This window comes from Hyperolius riggenbachi, chromosome 11 (assembly GCF_040937935.1).
Source record: "Hyperolius riggenbachi isolate aHypRig1 chromosome 11, aHypRig1.pri, whole genome shotgun sequence".
Classification (NCBI taxonomy): domain Eukaryota; kingdom Metazoa; phylum Chordata; class Amphibia; order Anura; family Hyperoliidae; genus Hyperolius; species Hyperolius riggenbachi.
In genome coordinates, this window is record NC_090656.1 from 2,622,796 (window position 1) to 2,641,485 (window position 18,690).

Sequence of the window (18,690 nt, forward strand, 5' to 3'; positions counted from 1 at the left end):
CCTCTGTAGGAAGTTTCTTTATAAAGAATAAAGGCCATGCTGAGAATACCCCATGAGGAGATGAACTGATCCAATACCTGTTGGTTCTGTCAGATTTCTGCTACCTGCTGTAAGTGACAGCAACGTAGGAGAAAATAAATTTATGGCTCATTTTACTCAGGAAGAAAAATACTTCTTATTGGTATGCGTTTACATGTATTTTACATTTTACATTTTTTTGTGAACCTGGACCTATAAAATATAATTGTATTGCGCCGTGACGCAGCAGACAGAGTCTGAAAAGAGCTGTAATGCGCTGGTTCTGGTACTGTACAGTGCGCATCGCATGATTCCGATGGACTTCGTTGCACCGCACTGCTAATGCGTCAGTGTACACGTACCATTACAGTATAACCGCATCGTATTAGCAATGTCATTATATTGTCGGACACACTGCCCCAGTGTGACATCAGTCCTATCGATATGGAAAGAGATTCCATTCCAAAGCAGAGATAAGTAATATCCAGCCAGGCAAAAAACAAACTGGAAATTTGGGGGCTGCCATAGGCCTTAATGTACATTACAGCTGTAGTGGTGCTTGGTCAGTAATTTGGGCACCGTCAAAAGATGGCGGCCTAATTACTATAAAAACTGCATAATTCGTTCACCAGCAATAGCTGGAGGCCAAATTGAGTCAACGGTGACCTGGAGGGGGAAAAGTAATCAATGCCGCCGGGACCTTGTGCAGGAGCAGGGTGAGCCGTACACCGGCTGTATCCTGCACCCAAATCTCCCGGCGCCTTAATGACATGTATGCAAGTAACATTACTGCCTGAACTGTTCAGCATAATTAGCAGTACAAGTTAATGAAGGTATTATCAGCACATTATTTGATACCTCCTCTCTCATTGCATATTGGGATTATTATTGTATGCTAATATAATCATATGCAAATATGTTAATTAGGGGGCAAATTTGAAAATTTGGGTGTGACTTTGATGTGTTAAACTGCTTATATACCTATCGTCACATTTTATTCACTGTTACCCTTCTGTGCTATTTCCTTGACAAAAAGGACCCCGCGGGGCCCGAGACGACTCGTTGGTTTATGGAATGGAAATGTGTGGCGTTATTTGAATAAAACAGGATTTGGATATACTAGAGTGTGCAGACCTGTTGGGCTTTCTTGGATTTAGTTTCTGGTCCTGCACCTCATGAGTGGTGTGTGATTCCTCTTCTGCTGGTTGTATTATCCCTGGGTTACCCCCCCAGGAACTCATTCAGTAATGAATTGTGGTGTTATAAATCTGCCCTGCGCTGCTCTGATTACCGCTGGTCATCCCTTTACAGTTACGTCTCTTTTAGAAGGACGAATGAACTGCGCGCTTGTCAGGAAGTTCAGCTTCCCATCTGCTGCCTACGAGCGCAATTCGGGTGCAACTTAACCTCCCTGGCGGTTAATTTTTTTTGCCAAATAGGCAAAAATCCTTTTTTTAAAAATTTTTTTTGTGTGTTTCATGTAAAGCTACCAGAGTGGTAGCTACATGAAACACCACTAGAGGGCGCATGTGTCCCTCTAGTGCGATCGTCGCCGGCATCAATAGCAAACAGGGGAACGCGTATATAACGCGCTCCCCTGTTTGGCTTCTCCTGTCACCATGGCGACGATCGGAATGACGTCATGGACGTCAGCCGACGTCCTGACGTCAGACGCCTCCGATCCAGCCCATAGCGCTGCCCGGAACTCATTGGTCCGGGCAGCGCAGGGCTCTGGCGGGGGGGGGGGGCCTCTTCTGCCGCTGCGTGCGATCAAGCTGTGCGCGCGACTAGCAAAGTGCTAGTTCCGCGCACAGCACTTTCAATGGCACAAATCGCCCCACCAGGGGCTGAGATATCTTCCTGCGCGGCATAGCCCGAGCTCAGCTCAGGCTTACCGTCAGGAAGGTTAAATGCAGCCCAATAGCAGCGGCTGTCACACTATGCGGTTCAGCACTGAACACACAGTGGCATTACCTGGTGGCAGAAAACCACAACATGTCGTGTCTGAGCACAGATGCAGCCGTACTCGGATCTGACTCCATGGAGGTGGGGAGAGAGAGGGGGCTGTCCAGCGCCGGTACAGAGTGCCACAAGTACCTGGTCGGTGCAAGACAGCAGCTGTCAGGCGGTGAGTTCACCCCCTGACAGCTGTTGTCTCAAGAGGCCTAATCCACATGCAGCTTCTATGCACTCCCTTTTCCTCCAAGGGAAGACTAGGGTAGCCATGCACAACAACAACAAAACAATTGTAAAGAGCTTATCTCCCGTAGGACCCAAAGCACATAAGCTTGTTTAAGGTCAGTACATAGTAATGTGTACAGGGAAAAGTTATGTGATCATATATGTCAGACTAAACAGGGGGCTTTTCAGTCCTTATTTAAACTCCAGGGTTGGAGCTGTCTTGATTAAGTTTGGCAAGGCATTCCACAGGGTAGGGGCAGCATGGCAGAAAGCTTTGGCTCCAAAGTTTAGTTGGACTCTGGGGGTGGTGAAGTTATTGGATTCTGTTGATCTGAGGGTGTAGGTGGTGTGATGCAGTTGCAACAAATCCTTCAGGTATCCGGGGCCTGGGTCATGTAGGGATATGGATGTTAGCGCCAATTTTGAAAAGGATTCTCCATTTTATGGGTAGCCAGTGTAGGGAGCGCTATTCAACCGCAAAGCTCGGCCTACGATCAACATTACGACTGAGGAAAAAAACAGCTATCCTGATTGTAGGATGCAGATCGCGGGACAACCAACAATTTCAGCTCAATTAAAGATTTTTGTTAAATCTAATGTCTAATTGGGCAGAAATATTGTACAGCGTGTGGCTAGCTTTAACCCTCCTGGTGGTAAGCCGCGCAGGAGGATTTCTCAGGCCCTGCTGGGCCGATTTGCATAATTTTTTTTTTGCAACACTCAGCTAGCACTTTGCTAGCTGTGTGTGCATTCCGATCGCCGCCGATTAGCCGCCGCTCGCCGTGCCGCCCCCCCCCCCCCTCCACAGACCCCGTGCCCTGCCTGGCCAATCAGTGCCAGGCAGCGCTGAGGGGTGGATCGGGACTCCCTTTGACGTCACAACGTCGATGAGGTCATCCCGCCCGTCGCTATGGCGACGGGGGAAGCCCTCCAGGAAATCCCGTTCTTTGATTTCCTGATCGCAAATCGCCAGAGGCGATCGAAGCGGGTAGGGGGATGCCGCTATCATGTGGATTTAAAAAAAAAAAATTCGAAAAAAAACTGCTGCGCTGCCCCCTGGCGGATTTTAATAGACCGCCAGGAGGGTTAAAGTACTACTGTAGGGGGGTCTGGGGGAAAAAGAGTTGAACTTACCCGGGGCTTCTAATAGTCCCCCGCAGATATCCTGTGCCTGCGCAGCCACTCACCGAGGCGGTCCAGTTCACTTCTGGAATTTCAGACTTTAAGAAAACCACTGCGCCTGCACGGCTGTGTCTTCGCTCCCGCTGATGGCACCAGGAGCGTAGTGCGCAGGCCCAGACCATACTGTGCCTGCCCCATACACTCCTGGTGACATCAGCGGGAGCGAGGACACGGCGCACAGGCGCAGTGGTTTTTCGAATTTAAAGTTTAAAATTCCAGAAGTGAACCGGAGGCGGGGCCAGAGCATCAGTGAGTGGCTGCTCGGGCGCAGGATATCTGCGGGGGACCATTAGAAGCCCCGGGTAAGTTCAACTCTCTTTTTCCCCCGACCCCCCCTACAGTATTCCTTTAACCTGCCCCTGACAGACACAATACATCTGATCCCCATTGCAACCTGATTCGATTGTATGACTGGACAGTCGATCTGTGTCTGGCTGCCTTAACATATTCCTTTACAATGAGCCCGAGGTATAAGACATATGGAAAAGACAAAAAGGTAAGGAGGAGCGCACCATAAAAAACAGATTTCTTCAAAAACAAGAGCAAAATAAAATACACTTTATTATTATTATTATTATTATTTATTGTATTTATAAAGCACCAACATATTACGCAGCGCTGGACAATAAATATATACAATGATACAAGGATGACATACATAGGGTTATACACATAGAACAAAGTTATACATACAAATTGTACAAAATACATGATCATCATTACTGGATAAAAGAAAGTGGTAAGCCTGTAAAGGGTGGTCTGATGAAGGCAGGGATTCGGCGAAACGCGTTGTGACGCTGCCAGCACACGGATACCCGGCGGCTCAGCCTCCTCGGTCCTTTTCCACCTGGACACTGACTGCTGCAGGACACGGCAGTCCAGCAGGCAGTTCCCCTGAGGTCTACATAACATGGCGACAGCCCACCCTTTACAGACTTACCACTTTCTTATATCCAGTAAGTGTATTTTATTTTGTGCATGTTTTTGAATAAATCTGTTTTACACTATGGAGCGCTCCTCCTTTCCTTTTTGTGTTTTCCCAGCATGCCTTGCAGCCAGGCATAAGGGAGCCGCTGACAGTGTACTAGTAGCCACTTCCAACGCTGCTCTCTCTGGTATCCAGAAGCGCAAGATTTCACTTCTTTTTATAAGACATATGGAGGCTGCCATATTTATTTCCTTTTAAGCAATACCAGTTGCCTGGTGTCCTTTCTGGTCAGTAGTGTCTGAATCACACGCCTGACACAAGCATGCAGCTAATCTAAGTACATAAGTACCAAAATAACTTATGTTTTCAAATTCCCCATAGATTACCTATCATTCTTTGTGAACTGCACTAATTGGATTTTTAGTTTTTTTCTGGATTAGTACACAGAGAGCAGCCAAACTTTTGAGCCTCCCCATCACCCTCCAACCTCTCTGGGCAATTTTGCACTCTCCGAGGCCCATCTAATGCCCAACGCTAATCCAGAGGTCCTCCTCCCAGCACCATTGCCTTATCCAGTGACATAGCTAAGGAAGTGTGGGACCCTCTGCAAGTTGTACAACTGGCTCCTTCAAACTCTCAATACATAACAATTGGGCACAAAAACCTACCAAGAGCAGCCGCAGTGTCAAAGAGGAATAAGCAGGGGAGGGGACAGCTGCAGTGTCAGAGAGGTGTAAGCAGGGGAGGGGACAGCTGCAGTGTCAGAGGTGTAAGCAGGGGAGGGGACAGCTGCAGCGTCAGAGTGGTGTAAGCAGGGGAGGGGACAGCTGCAGTGTCAGAGAGGTGTAAGCAAGGGAGGGGTCAGCTGCAGCATCAGAGAGGTGTAAGCAGGGGAAGGGACAGCTGCAGTGTCAGAGAGGTGTAAGCATGGGAGGGGACAGCTGCAGTGTCAGAGAGGTGTAAGCAAGGGAGGGGTCAGCTGCAGCATCAGAGATGTGTAAGCAGGGGAGGGGACAGCTGAAGTGTCAGAGAGGTGTAAGCAGGGGAGGGGACAGCCACAGCATCAGAGAGGTGTAAGCAGGGGAGGGGACAGCTGCAGTGTCAAGAGAGGTGTATGCATGGGGAGGGGACAGCTGCAGTGTCAGAGAGGTGTAAGCAGGGGACAGGACAGCTGCAGTGTCAGAGAGGTGTGAGCAGGGGAGGGGACAGCTGCAGTGTCAGAGAGGTGTAAGCATGGGAGGGGACAGCTGCAGTTTCAGGGAAGTGTAAGCATGGGAGGGGAACAGCTGCAGTGTCAGAGAGGTGTAAGCAGGGGAGGGTTCAGCTGCAGCGTCAGAGAGGTGTAAGCAGGTAAAGGGACAGCTGCAGTTTCACAGAGGTATAAGCAGGGGGAGGGGACAGCTGCAGTGTCAGAGAGGTGTAAGCAGGGGAGGGAACAGCTGCAGTGTCAGAGAGGTGTAAGCAGGGGAGGGGACAGCTGCATTGTCAGAGAGGTGTAAGCAGGGGAGGGGGACAGCTGTATTGTGTCTGTGATTGCATTACCCGAGGAGCTAGATTATTGTAATCACCTGTGACTCCCACCCCATGTGTCTCCACTGACTTCCATGATTCATTCTCGCAGCGAGATGGGTGGAGCTTTGTGTTTAAAGATGTTGAGGATGTGGACAGAGGGTAAACCGTCTTGAAAAAGCCCAGATCACAGGGCAAAACAGTTGTCGACTCTCCTCCATTCCTCCTATCTGATGTCATTGTACACATAAGTATATGGATTTATTGCTGCCTAAGTGCCCCAAGAAGATGTTTCTATTAAAGCTTGGAACTTTTATTGAACTACTATAATGCATGTTCCTAGCTCCTAGGGGCTTCTTCTTTGCATTTCAATAAGTATCTGATTTGCTAGTCATGATCATATGCTAAAGCAGGATGTGATCACAGCAAATCAGAGCTTTGTAGATCTATCAGCTGATCAAACAAACTTACATGCTTCTCCACAAGTTCTCTTAGACACGACCATCACTAATTAGAGACTTACATATCTTTCACCTGACCAGACTGATCACATGCTTCTCCATGACTTCTCCTAGACACGACCATCACTAATCAGAGACTTACATATCTATCACCTGACCAGACTGATCACATGCTTCTCCATGACTTCTCCTAGACACGACCATCACTAATCAGAGACTTACATATCTATCACCTGACCACACTGATCACATGCTTCTCCATGACTTCTCCTAGACACGACCATCACTAATCAGAAACTTACATGTCTATCACCTGACCACACTGATCACATGCTTCTCCATGACTTCTAGACACGACCATCACTAATCAGAGACTTACATGTCTATCACCTGATCACACTGATCACATGCTTCTCCACGAGTTCTCTTAGACATGACCATCACTAATCAGAAACTTACATGTCTATCACCTGACCAGACTGATCACATGCTTCTCCATGACTTCTCCTAGACACGACCATCACTAATTAGAGACTTGCATATCTATCACCTGACCAGACTGATCACATGCTTCTCCATGACTTCTCCTAGACACGACCATCACTAATCAGAGACTTACATGTCTATCACCTGATCACACTGATCACATGCTTCTCCACGAGTTCTCTTAGACATGACCATCACTAATCAGAAACTTACATATCTATCACCTGACCAGACTGATCACATGCTTCTCCATGACTTCTCCTAGACATGACCTTCACTAATCAGAGACTTACATATCTATCACCTGACCAGACTGATCACATGCTTCTCCATGACTTCTCCTAGACACGACCATCACTAATCAGAGACTTACATGTCTATCACCTGATCACACTGATCACATGCTTCTCCATGACTTCTCCTAGACATGACCATCACTAATCAGAGACTTGCATATCTATCACCTGACCAGACTGATCACATGCTTCTCCATGACTTCTCCTAGACACGACCATCACTAATCAGAGACTTACATGTCTATCACCTGATCACACTGATCACATGCTTCTCCACGAGTTCTCTTAGACATGACCATCACTAATCAGAAACATACATATCTATCACCTGACCAGACTGATCACATGCTTCTCCATGACTTCTCCTAGACATGACCATCACTAATTAGAGACTTGCATATCTATCACCTGACCAGACTGATCACATGCTTCTCCATGACTTCTCCTAGACATGACCATCACTAATCAGAGACTTACATATCTATCACCTGACCACACTGATCACATGCTTCTCCATGACTTCTCCTAGACATGACCATCACTAATCAGAGACTTACATATCTATCACCTGACCAGACTGATCACATGCTTCTCCATGACTTCTCCTAGACATGACCATCACTAATTAGAGACTTGCATATCTATCACCTGACCAGACTGATCACATGCTTCTCCATGACTTCTCCTAGACATGACCATCACTAATCAGAGACTTACATATCTATCACCTGACCACACTGATCACATGCTTCTCCATGACTTCTCCTAGACATGACCATCACTAATCAGAGACTTGCATATCTATCACCTAACCACATTGATCACATGCTTCTCCATGATTTCTCCTAGACATGACCATCACTAATCAGAGACTTGCATATCTATCATCTGACCAGACTGATCACATGCTTCTCCCTGACTTCTCCTAGACACGACCATCACTAATAAGAGACTTACATATCTATCACCTGACCACACTGATCACATGCTTCTCCATGACTTCTCCTAGACACGACCATCACTAATCAGAGACTTACATATCTATCACCTGACCACACTGATCACATGCTTCTCCGTGACTTCTCCTAGACATGACCATCACTAATCAGAGACTTACATATCTATCACCTGACCACACTGATCACATGCTTCTCCGTGACTTCTAGACACGACCATCACTAATCAGAGACTTACATATCTATCACCTGACCACACTGATCACATGCTTCTCCATGACTTCTCCTAGACATGTCCATCACTAACTAGAGACTTACATATCCATCACCTGACCAGACTGATCACATGCTTCTCCATGACTTCTCCTAGACATGACCATCACTAATTAGAGACTTACATATCCATCACCTGACCAGACTGATCACATGCTTCTCCATGACTTCTCCTAGACATGACCATCACTAATCAGAGACTTACATATCCATCACCTGACCAGACTGATCACATGCTTCTCCATGATTTCTTGTGAGGAAACGCGGAAAAGCCGCCGCCAGTACTCAAAGAAGGGCGGCTGATTCCGCGTTCAACATGGCAGCGGGCGCGCAGTCGGAGCGCGGGGAAACCGCCGCATGCCCAGACAACAGGGCGGCGGATTCCGCGTCCGACGCGGCAGGTAACACGCATAGGCCTACTCTTGTCAGTAATGCGGAGAAAACGCCGCACGCACGGACAGCGGTGCGGCGGATTCCGCATTCAACACAGCAGAAACATTACAACACATGTCTGGTGTGGCTGGGACTGATAGTCCACACTGGTTCAGGAGGACACGCGCGCGTGCAGAGAGGCAGGGCCTTTGTAACAGTTAGAGGGGAGTCAGCTGACCTAGCCGGTCAGCTGACAAATTCAGCAACTTCCATTGGTCCAGCACTTAGGGGAGGCGCTAGAGAGCGCTGGTGCATATATACTGGGTGCTGGTCATTTCTCTGGTGTCTGGCGTTGCGATCACTACGTGGTAGCACTCAGACCTTGTCAGTATCTGTGTTATTATCTAGACCAGTTTCCAAGGTGTTGATGATCAAGGAACTCACACCTTAGTCTAGGAATTCTGTTTATATCTGTGTTATTATCTAGACCAGTTTCCAAGGTGTTGATGATCAAGGAACTCACACCTTAGTCTAGGAATTCTGTACCACCTGTATTATTATTGTTATCTAGTCTAGTTCCAGGAGTGTTGAGAATCTTGGAGCTCACACTCAAGCCTAGGCATTGTTGTTTATCTGTTATGACCCTCTGCTTTCCTGACCATTCTTCTGATCTCTGATTTTGTACCTTTGTCATTCTGATACTCTGTTGCTGAACTTGGTTAGTCTCTGGAATCTGTATCTGCCTCCTGTCTCTGTACCTGATCTGTCTGTCTGTTGCCGACCTGGCCTGTCCGACCTCGAGAACTATCTTCCCTGTTTGGAGATAGTTCACAGACCTGTCAGTGACACTTCACCATTGGTGTCACTCACGTTCTGTCCTTCCCACTCTCAGCCTTGCTCCGCCCCTTAGGGAGCTTCAGACCTGTGGAAGGAACCTGATCTCAAGCAGTATCTCTTACTGCTTAGCACCCTTCTTCCGGGTGCTCTCCTCAAAGTATATTGTTGCACCAAACACTCTCATCACTCAGGTGTCCAGAGGTTAGAGATATATCTGATTATCGGTGATACTGCAGATCATCAATAATCGGGTATATATCTGCATTCTCTGTGATACTGCAGATCACCGGTAATCAGACCCTCTCTGTGTTACACCGATCGTTACAGAACGCCAGACCAAAGATGCAAATGGACGCACACACTGACCGTCTGGGCGCACTTACCACTTCGGTGGACTCTATTAACCAAATGCTGGATACCCACAAAGCTATGATTGACGCTTTGTCCAGTTCTTTACGTACCCTCCAGACGACAGTGGATGAGGTGCGATCCCCTCCTAGCACAGACATACGCATGCCTGTACCTGAGAAATTTTCTGGTCACAGATCTGACTTTCGAAATTTTAGGAGTAGAGTGTTGTCATATTTTGAGTTGAGATCTAGATCTTCAGGAACCATGACCCAAAGGGTCACGTTTATTAAGACTTTGTTATCAGGCGACTCCCAGACCTGGGCATACAGTTTACCCGCTGGAGATTTAGCCTTAACCTCCGTAGACAAATTTTTTAAGGCTATGGCAGTAATTTACGACGATCCAGACATTGCCTCGACTTCTGAGCGGAAGCTCAAGTTGTTGCGTCAAGGCAAAAGTCCGGTCCAGGAGTATGCTGCCGAATTTAGGAGGTGGTCAGTTTCAGCCAGGTGGGACACCTATGCGCTTTTAGACTGTTTCTTATCAGGATTATCAGATGAGGTCTCTGAGCTTATGCTAAGTCAGCCTGAACCTAAAACCGTCGATGAGGCCATTTCATCGGCAATCAGGATTGATCGCAGATTACGGTATCAGAAGCAGACCCGGGGTAGAAACAATGTTAAGATGATGTCCTATGCTGCACCTCCGGTGACTCCACCTCCTCCCGTTTCACCTCCTCCAGAGCCAATGCAGATTGGTCGGTCAAAACTGTCCCAAGTGGAGCGGAGACGCAGTTTTCTGAGCAGTTATGTCTCTATTGTGCAGAGGGGGGTCATAGAGTACGAAATTGCCCTAAGAAGTCGGGAAACGCCACTGCCTAGGAGTAGTTGGGGGTAATACCCTAGGCGTGCAGCTCTTACCCCTAGAAGATAAGCGATTACTTCTCCCCTGTATGATTACATGGGGGGGATAAATCCGAAGTCTCTGAGGCCTTCATTGATTCAGGCTCAGCGGCTAATTTTATGGATTACTTATTTGCAAAAAGATTAGGTGTTCCGCTCACTCCGGTTAAACCACTCCTTCAGGTTACAGCAGTGGATGATTCACCCCTGCAGCGTAACCATCCTCTGTCTCAGACACCAGAGGTGGAAGTCACTATAGGGGTGCTGCATAGAGAGAGATTGCAGTTTTTTGTATTGCGCATGACAACCTCCACAATCATCCTTGGTATGCCGTGGTTACACCTTCACTCCCCTCAGATAAATTGGGTACCGGTCAGCTAACGAGCTGGTCAGCCCACTGTTTTCATCATTGTTTAGTGAAGGTGACCTTAGGCCAGACCAGGATTCATGTGGAGGGAGTTCCGGAACAGTATGCTGAGTTTTCAGACGTGTTTTGTCCCAAGGCTGCCGATAAACTACCTCCACATCGCCCTTTTGATTGCCCGATTGATCTCCGATCAGGTTGTATGCCCCCTAGAGGTCATCTCTACAATCTATCTGGGCCAGAGAAAGTGGCCATGCGAGAATACATCCGTGAAAACTTGGCTAAGGGATTTATTCGTCCTTCCCGGTCGCCTGCCGGAGCAGGTTTCTTTTTTGTAAAAAAAAAGGACGGAGGCCTTCGGCCATGCATTGATTACCGGGGCGGGGACTGAATAAAATCCCAGTTAAAAATTGCTATCCATTACCTTTGATAGACGATTTATTCACTGAAGTCACCAATGCCAAGATTTTTTCAAAATTGGATTTGCGGGGTGCATACAACCTGGTGCGGATCAGGGAGGGCGATGAATGGAAGATGGCCTTTAACACACCCGACGGGCATTACGAGTATCTGGTGATGCCCTTCGGGTTGTGTAACGCCCCGGCCGTCTTCCAGGAACTCATTAATGAAGTTTTCAGAGAGGTGTTGGGTAAATTTGTCCTAATATACCTGGACGACATACTGATCTTCTCAGACAACCTCTCTGAGCACAGGGCTCATGTCAAATTCGTGCTGCACAAGCTTAGACAAAACAGGCTTTATGCTAAATTGGAGAAATGCATGTTTGAGGTGACATCTGTTGCTTTTCTGGGATACATAATTTCCACCTCGGGCCTTTCTATGGATCCCGCCAAAGTCTCTGCTGTTCTGGAATGGCCTCAGTCAGTAGGACTCAAATCTCTTCAGAGATTTTTAGGGTTTGCAAATTACTATAGAAGGTTCATAAAGGGGTACTCCACAGTCATAGCACCCCTCACCAGTCTCACAAAGAAAGGGGCAGATACCAACCACTGGTCCTCTGAAGCTCTGGCCGCTTTCTCCACTTTGAAAGAACTGTTTTGCTCTGCACCCATATTGAGACACGTAGACACCTCTTATCCATTCATTGTAGAGGTTGACGCCTCAGAAGTTGGGGTAGGGGCTGTACTGTCTCAATGCTCTGGGCTGCAGGTCAGATTACACCCGTGTGCCTATTTCTCTCGGAGGTTTTCACCAGCAGAGAAAAACTACGATATAGGTAACAGGGAGCTTCTAGCCATTAAGTTGGCCTTTGAAGAATGGCGTCATTGGCTAGAAGGAGCAGAACATACGATTACAGTTTACACTGATCACAAGAATTTGGAATACATTGAAGGGGCTAAGAGATTGAGTCCCCGTCAGGCTCGGTGGTCACTGTTTTTCTCGAGATTTAGATTTGTAATTACGTACACTCCGGGTAGTAAAAACATTAAGGCAGATGCCTTGTCCAGATGTTTCGAGCCAGAGACAGCACAGCCCTCAGAACCAGAAACCATTGTTCCACAGAAGGTAGTGCTGGGAGCCACAGAGACTTGGAAAGACTGGACGTAGACTTTAAGTCCCTTTCAGCAGGATGTCCCTGAGGGAAAGCCTGAAGGGGTTATGTTTGTGCCACTGCCATTTCGTCTCCACTCGCACAAAAATGCCGGGCATCCAGGGGCCTCCAAAACGCAAGACTTGGTTGCTAGATGTGCTTGGTGGCCTTCCCTGGCAACGGACTGCAAGGAGTATGTTAGAGAGTGTGCAGTGTGTGCAAAAAGCAAGCCCTCCCATCTGGCAGCTTTGGGAACGTTGCAGCCTTTGCCCACCCCGAGTGAACCATGGACCCATTTGTCCATGGATTTTGTGGGTGAGCTTCCTAGGTCTGAAGGCATGTCGGTCATCTGGGTGGTAGTCGACCATTTCAGTAAAATGGCCCATTTTGTGCCCTTGAAAGGACTCCCCTCGGCCCAGGAGTTGGCCGATCTCTTCGTCATCCACGTTTTCCGACTCCATGGCATTCCGGAAAACATAGTGTCAGATCGTGGAGTCCAATTTGTTTCTAGATTTTGGAGGGCATTTTCCAATCAAATGGGCATGGAACTGTCATTTTCGTCGGGCTACCACCCACAGACCAATGGTCAGACAGAGAGGGTTAATCAATCATTGGAACAGTTCTTGAGGTGTTATGTGGCAGAAGCACAAAGTGATTGGGTCAAGTTCTTGCCCTATGCAGAATTTGCACACAATAATTTGAAAAGCTCGTCCTCTGGGTTCTCTCCGTTTCAGGTGGTAACTGGAAAGTTGCCCAAGTTTTCCCCGTTGCCAGTAGCCTCCACTCCGTTTCCAGCTCTGGAGGCTTGGCAAAAATCGTTCAAAACCATTTGGGGAATCGTGAAAAGTAATTTGGAAAAGGCTTTTCAAAGTCAGAAAGGTCAAGCTGACAAGAAATGATCCTTAGAGTGGAAGTTCCGACCAGGAGATCTGGTCTGGGTGTCCACACGTCATTTAACCCTGAAACAACCCTCGCCCAAGTTAGGTCCCAGGTTTGTGGGCCCTTTTTCTGTGACCAGGAAGATCAACAATGTTACTTATGCCATCGATCTTCCTGCCAGCATGCGGGGTGTAAGGTCTTTCCATGTGTCCCTGCTTAAGCCAGCAGTCCATGTGGGTGCCACTCCTCCTCCTCCTGTGATGGTAGACGACCAACCTGAGTATGAAGTAGAAAAGATTTTAGACTCACGGGTAGTGCAGAACTCACTACAGTATCTAGTGCACTGGAAGAGGTATGATTTGGAGGAGAGAACATGGGTACCTGAGTGTCGCATGCATGCGGACAAATTAAGAAGGGAATTCCACGCATTATATCCTAAGAAACCGGGTAGGAGTTGTCCGGAGTCCACTCTTCAGCGGGGGGGGGGGGGGGGGGGTACTGTGAGGAAACGCGGAAAAGCCGCCGCCAGTACTCAAAGAAGGGCGGCTGATTCCGCGTTCAACATGGCAGCAGGCGCGCAGTCGGAGCGCAGGGAATGCGCCGCATGCCCAGACAACAGGGCGGCGGATTCCGCGTCCGACGCGGCAGGTAACACGCATAGGCCTACTCTTGTCAGTAATGCGGAAAAAACGCCGCACGCACGGACAGCGGTGTGGCGGATTCCGCATTCAACACAGCAGAAACATTTCAACACATGTCTGGTGTGGCTGGGACTGATAGTCCACACTGGTTCAGGAGGACGCGCGCGTGCAGAGAGGCAGGGCCTTTGTAACAGTCAGAGGGGAGTCAGCTGACCTAGCCGGTCAGCTGACAAATTCAGCAACTTCCATTGGTCCAGCACTTAGGGGAGGCGCTAGAGAGTGCTGGTGTATATATACTGGGTGCTGGTCATTTCTCTGGTGTCTGGCGTTGCGATCACTACGTGGTAGCACTCAGACCCTGTCAGTATCTGTGATATAATATCTGTGTTATTATCTAGACCAGTTTCCAAGGTGTTGATGATCAAGGAACTCACACCTTAGTCTAGGAATTCTGTTTATATCTGTGTTATTATCTAGACCAGTTTCCAAGGTGTTGATGATCAAGGAACTCACACCTTAGTCTAGGAATTCTGTACCACCTGTATTATTATTGTTATCTAGTCTAATTCCAGGAGTGTTGAGAATCTTGGAGCTCACACTCAAGCCTAGGCATTGTTGTTTATCTGTTATGACCCTCTGCTTTCCTGACCATTCTTCTGATCTCTGATTTTGTACCTTTGTCATTCTGATACTCTGTTGCTGAACTTGGCTAGTCTCTGGAATCTGTATCTGCCTCCTGTCTCTGTACCTGATCTGTCTGTCTGTTGCCGACCTGGCCTGTCCAACCTCGAGAACTATCTTCCCTGTTTGGAGATAGTTCACAGACCTGTCAGTGACACTTCACCATTGGTGTCACTCACGTTCTGTCCTTCCCACTCTCAGCCTTGCTCCGCCCCTTGGGGAGCTTCAGACCTGTGGAAGGAACCTGATCTCAAGCAGTATCTCTTACTGCTTAGCACCCTTCTTCCGGGTGCTCTTCTCAAAGTATATTGTTGCACCAAACACTCTCATCACTCAGGTGTCCAGAGGTTAGAGATATATCTGATTATCGGTGATACTGCAGATCATCAATAATCGGGTATATATCTGCAGTCTCGGTGATACTGCAGATCACCGGTAATCAGACCCTCTCTGTGTTACACCGATCGTTACACTTCTCCTAGACATGACCATCACTAATCAGAGACTTACATATCCATCACCTGACCAGAGCGATCACATGCTTTTCTGTGACTTCTCCTAGACACGACCATCACTAATCAGCGACTTACATATCTATCACCTGACCACACTGATCACATGCTTCTCCATGACTTCTCCTAGACATGACCATCACTAATCAGAGACTTACATATCCATCACCTGACCAGAGCGATCACATGCTTTTCTGTGACTTCTCCTAGACACGACCATCACTAATCAGCGACTTACATATCTATCACCTGACCACACTGATCACATGCTTCTCCATGACTTCTCCTAGACATGACCATCACTATCCATCATGTTCTGGGGGTTGAGATCTGTAGTTAACCACTTTGTCCTCCTTGACGTACAACTCCGTCAAGGAGGCTATGTGTGCTCCCGCGATCAGCCGCAGATCGTTAGCCCAGGAATCAATGAATTGGGCCATGGTGTCCGATCACTGATTCCTCTCCACTGCAGAAAAAGCGACAGCTTCTCTCGGAAGCTTCGCTTTTTCTGCCTCCTATGTCCCTCTAAGCGTACATGTTACACTTAGAGTAACGTCATGTAAACAAACTCAAGGTTGCCATCTTGTTGCCAAAAAGTAAAACTACATCTAAATGTACAAAAAAATAAAAATACACATATATTTACCTAAAACAAATACTATTTACATCCCACCCTCCCACAAATACCCACATAAAATGTTTAATAATAATAAAAAAAACATTACAATAAAAAAAAAAAACAAATAAATATTTACCTAAGAGTCTACACTTTTTAAATATCTATGTAAAGATGAAAGATTTTTTTTTTTTTTTTATATGCTTGTAAATGGTGATTGATGCAAAACAGAAAAAATGCTCTTTTATTTCCAAATAAAATATTGTCGCCATACATTGTGATAGGGACATAATTTAAACGGTGTAATAACCGGGACAAATGGGCAAATACAATACGTGGGTTTTAATTATGGAGGCATGTATTATTTTAAAACGATAATGGCCGAAAACGGAGAAATAATGATTTTTTTTTTCTTATTCTTCCTGTTAAAATGCATTTACAGTAAGGTAGCTCCCAAAGAAAGCCTAATTGGTGGCGGAAAAAAACAAGATATAGATCAGTTCATTGTGATAAGTAGTGATAAAGTTATAGGCTAATGAATGGGAGGTGAACATTGCTTGGATGCATAAAGTGAAAACGACCGAGGGCTTAAGTGGTTAAAATAAATGTCAATAACATATTCTGTATTATTTCCCTTACAGCCGGAGCCACCGATGAACGTACAGATGGAGGTAGCCGCCATCTTTAACAGTCTGTCCAGCACAGACATCAATCAGAAGGTGAGACCATCTACAGAAATGCCAGCATTTGCTAAATGGAAATATACCCCGGTTATGTCACATATTGCAATTATTCCTTACATTCTGGCTTTACCTTGCTTGTATTATACTACCGTATTTTAGCTCCTGCTGTTTTACAATTATACTTAGCGGAGCCTAGGCAGAAACTGGTCGTTTTTTGGTCTGTAATGATGACTGTATTGTCCTTGAAGCTTAAAGATTAAACCTTGCAATCGCTGAGAGAAAAAGCATATTTTAGTGTAGCTGCTGTATACCTTACAGGGATGAATGGAAAACTATACTTCAGCATTACTACCTGTATGTGTGCAAGTATGTATGCCTGGGCAGCACGGTGGCATGGTGGGCAGCACGGTGGTGTGGTTAGCGCTCTCGCCTTGCAGCGCTGGGTCCCCGGTTCATATCCCAGCCAGGTCAACAACTGCAAGGAGTTTGTATGTTCTCCCTGTATCTGCGTGGGTTTCCTCTGGGTAATCCGTTTTCCTCCCACATCCCAAAAACATACAGATAAGTTAATTGGCTTCCTCCTAAATTGGCCCTAGACTGTGATAGACACACTACACGATACATACATATGACTATGGTAGGGATTAGGCCCCATTCACACTAGAGCGTTTTGCCGGCGATTTCGGCAAAATGCTCAAGCGATAGCGCTTTTTAAAGCGGTAGTGCAATAATACCCTATGGGCGCGTTCTTACTTGGGCGATTTGCGTTAATTGCCGGCGATTAACGCAAATCGCCAAACGCAAACGTGTAGCCTGCACCTTTTTCATGCAATTTTCTGGCGATCGCGTTTCAGTGCTATTGAAGCGCTAAACGCGATCGCTGCAGTGTCCACTGATTTTTCTGCGTTAATCGCGGAAAAATCACTACCGCATTTGTGCTTTAAGGTGTGAATGGGGTAGATTGTGAGCTCCTCTGACAAGACAATATCCTCTGTAGAAGATGTCGGTGCTTTATAAATACATAAATAAATAGAAAAATGTAAATCCTATGCGTGTAAAAGCCCGTTCTTCCTCAGGCCTTCGTACAGGCAGTGTGATGTGGGAGGGGCCAGGTTTGCTGCCAGATAATAGGCTAGCGCAGGTATGGAATGTGAGAAACCTCCATATACTTTCTCTCTACCAACTCCTTACTTGACCCCTTTCAATCTGGATTCCGCACACACTATTCCACTGAAACTGTCCTCACAAAAGTTGCTAATGACCTACTGGTAGCTAAATCCAAAGGCCAGTTCTCCCTTCTAATACTCCTTGACCTTTCCTCTGCCTTTGACACGGTTGATCATGCTCTGCTTCTGCAGACACTGTCATCTTTAGGAATCAAGGGACAAGCACATTCCTGGATCTCCTCTTATCTCTCTGGACGCTCTTACACTGTCTCCTTCTCTAACACCAATTCCTCTCCACACCCACTGTCTGTTGCTGTTCCTCAAGGCTCTGTTCTTGGGCCACTTCTTTTCTCAATCTACACCCGTGGCCTGGGACAAATAATCAACGCTTTTGGCTTCCAGTATCACCTCTATGCGGACGACACTCAAATCTATCTCTCAGCTCCTGACCTGTCCTCACTACTCTTTTCGGTCCTTTCTATATATAAAGACTGTCCTCACTACTATCCAGAGTCCCCGACTGTCTACGTGCCGTTTCTGCATTCATGTCCTCCCGCTTCCTCAAACTCAACATGACTAAAACGGAAATTGTGATTTTTCCACCATCGCTATCTACACCCCCACTAATTGCAACCATAGTGGTAGACAACACCCCAATAACCTCAACCACTAAGGCCCGCTGCTTGGGGGTTATACTTGACTCAGAGCTCTCCTTTAAACCTCACATTGCCTCATTAACCACCACCTGCTATTTCCAGCTCAAAAATATATTCCGTATCCGTCCCTTCCTCACACAAGAAGCCACCAAAATGCTTGTTCATGCCTTAATCATCTCCCGCCTAGA

The 18,690-nt window shown here is 46.9% G+C and overlaps 1 protein-coding gene across 1 annotated transcript in view; it reads left to right on the top strand.

Moving 5' to 3' along the window:
* Positions 1-136: 136 nt before the first annotated feature.
* The window catches only part of LOC137537773 (CCR4-NOT transcription complex subunit 1-like), a 96,958-nt gene continuing 78,404 nt past the window's right edge, over positions 137-18,690 (top strand). Inside the window, exons 1-2 of the mRNA XM_068259735.1 lie at positions 137-181; positions 16,639-16,716. Of these exons, the coding sequence (XP_068115836.1) occupies positions 143-181; positions 16,639-16,716 (117 nt within the window). The 5' untranslated portion in view covers positions 137-142. The remainder of the gene's footprint in view (positions 182-16,638; positions 16,717-18,690) is intronic.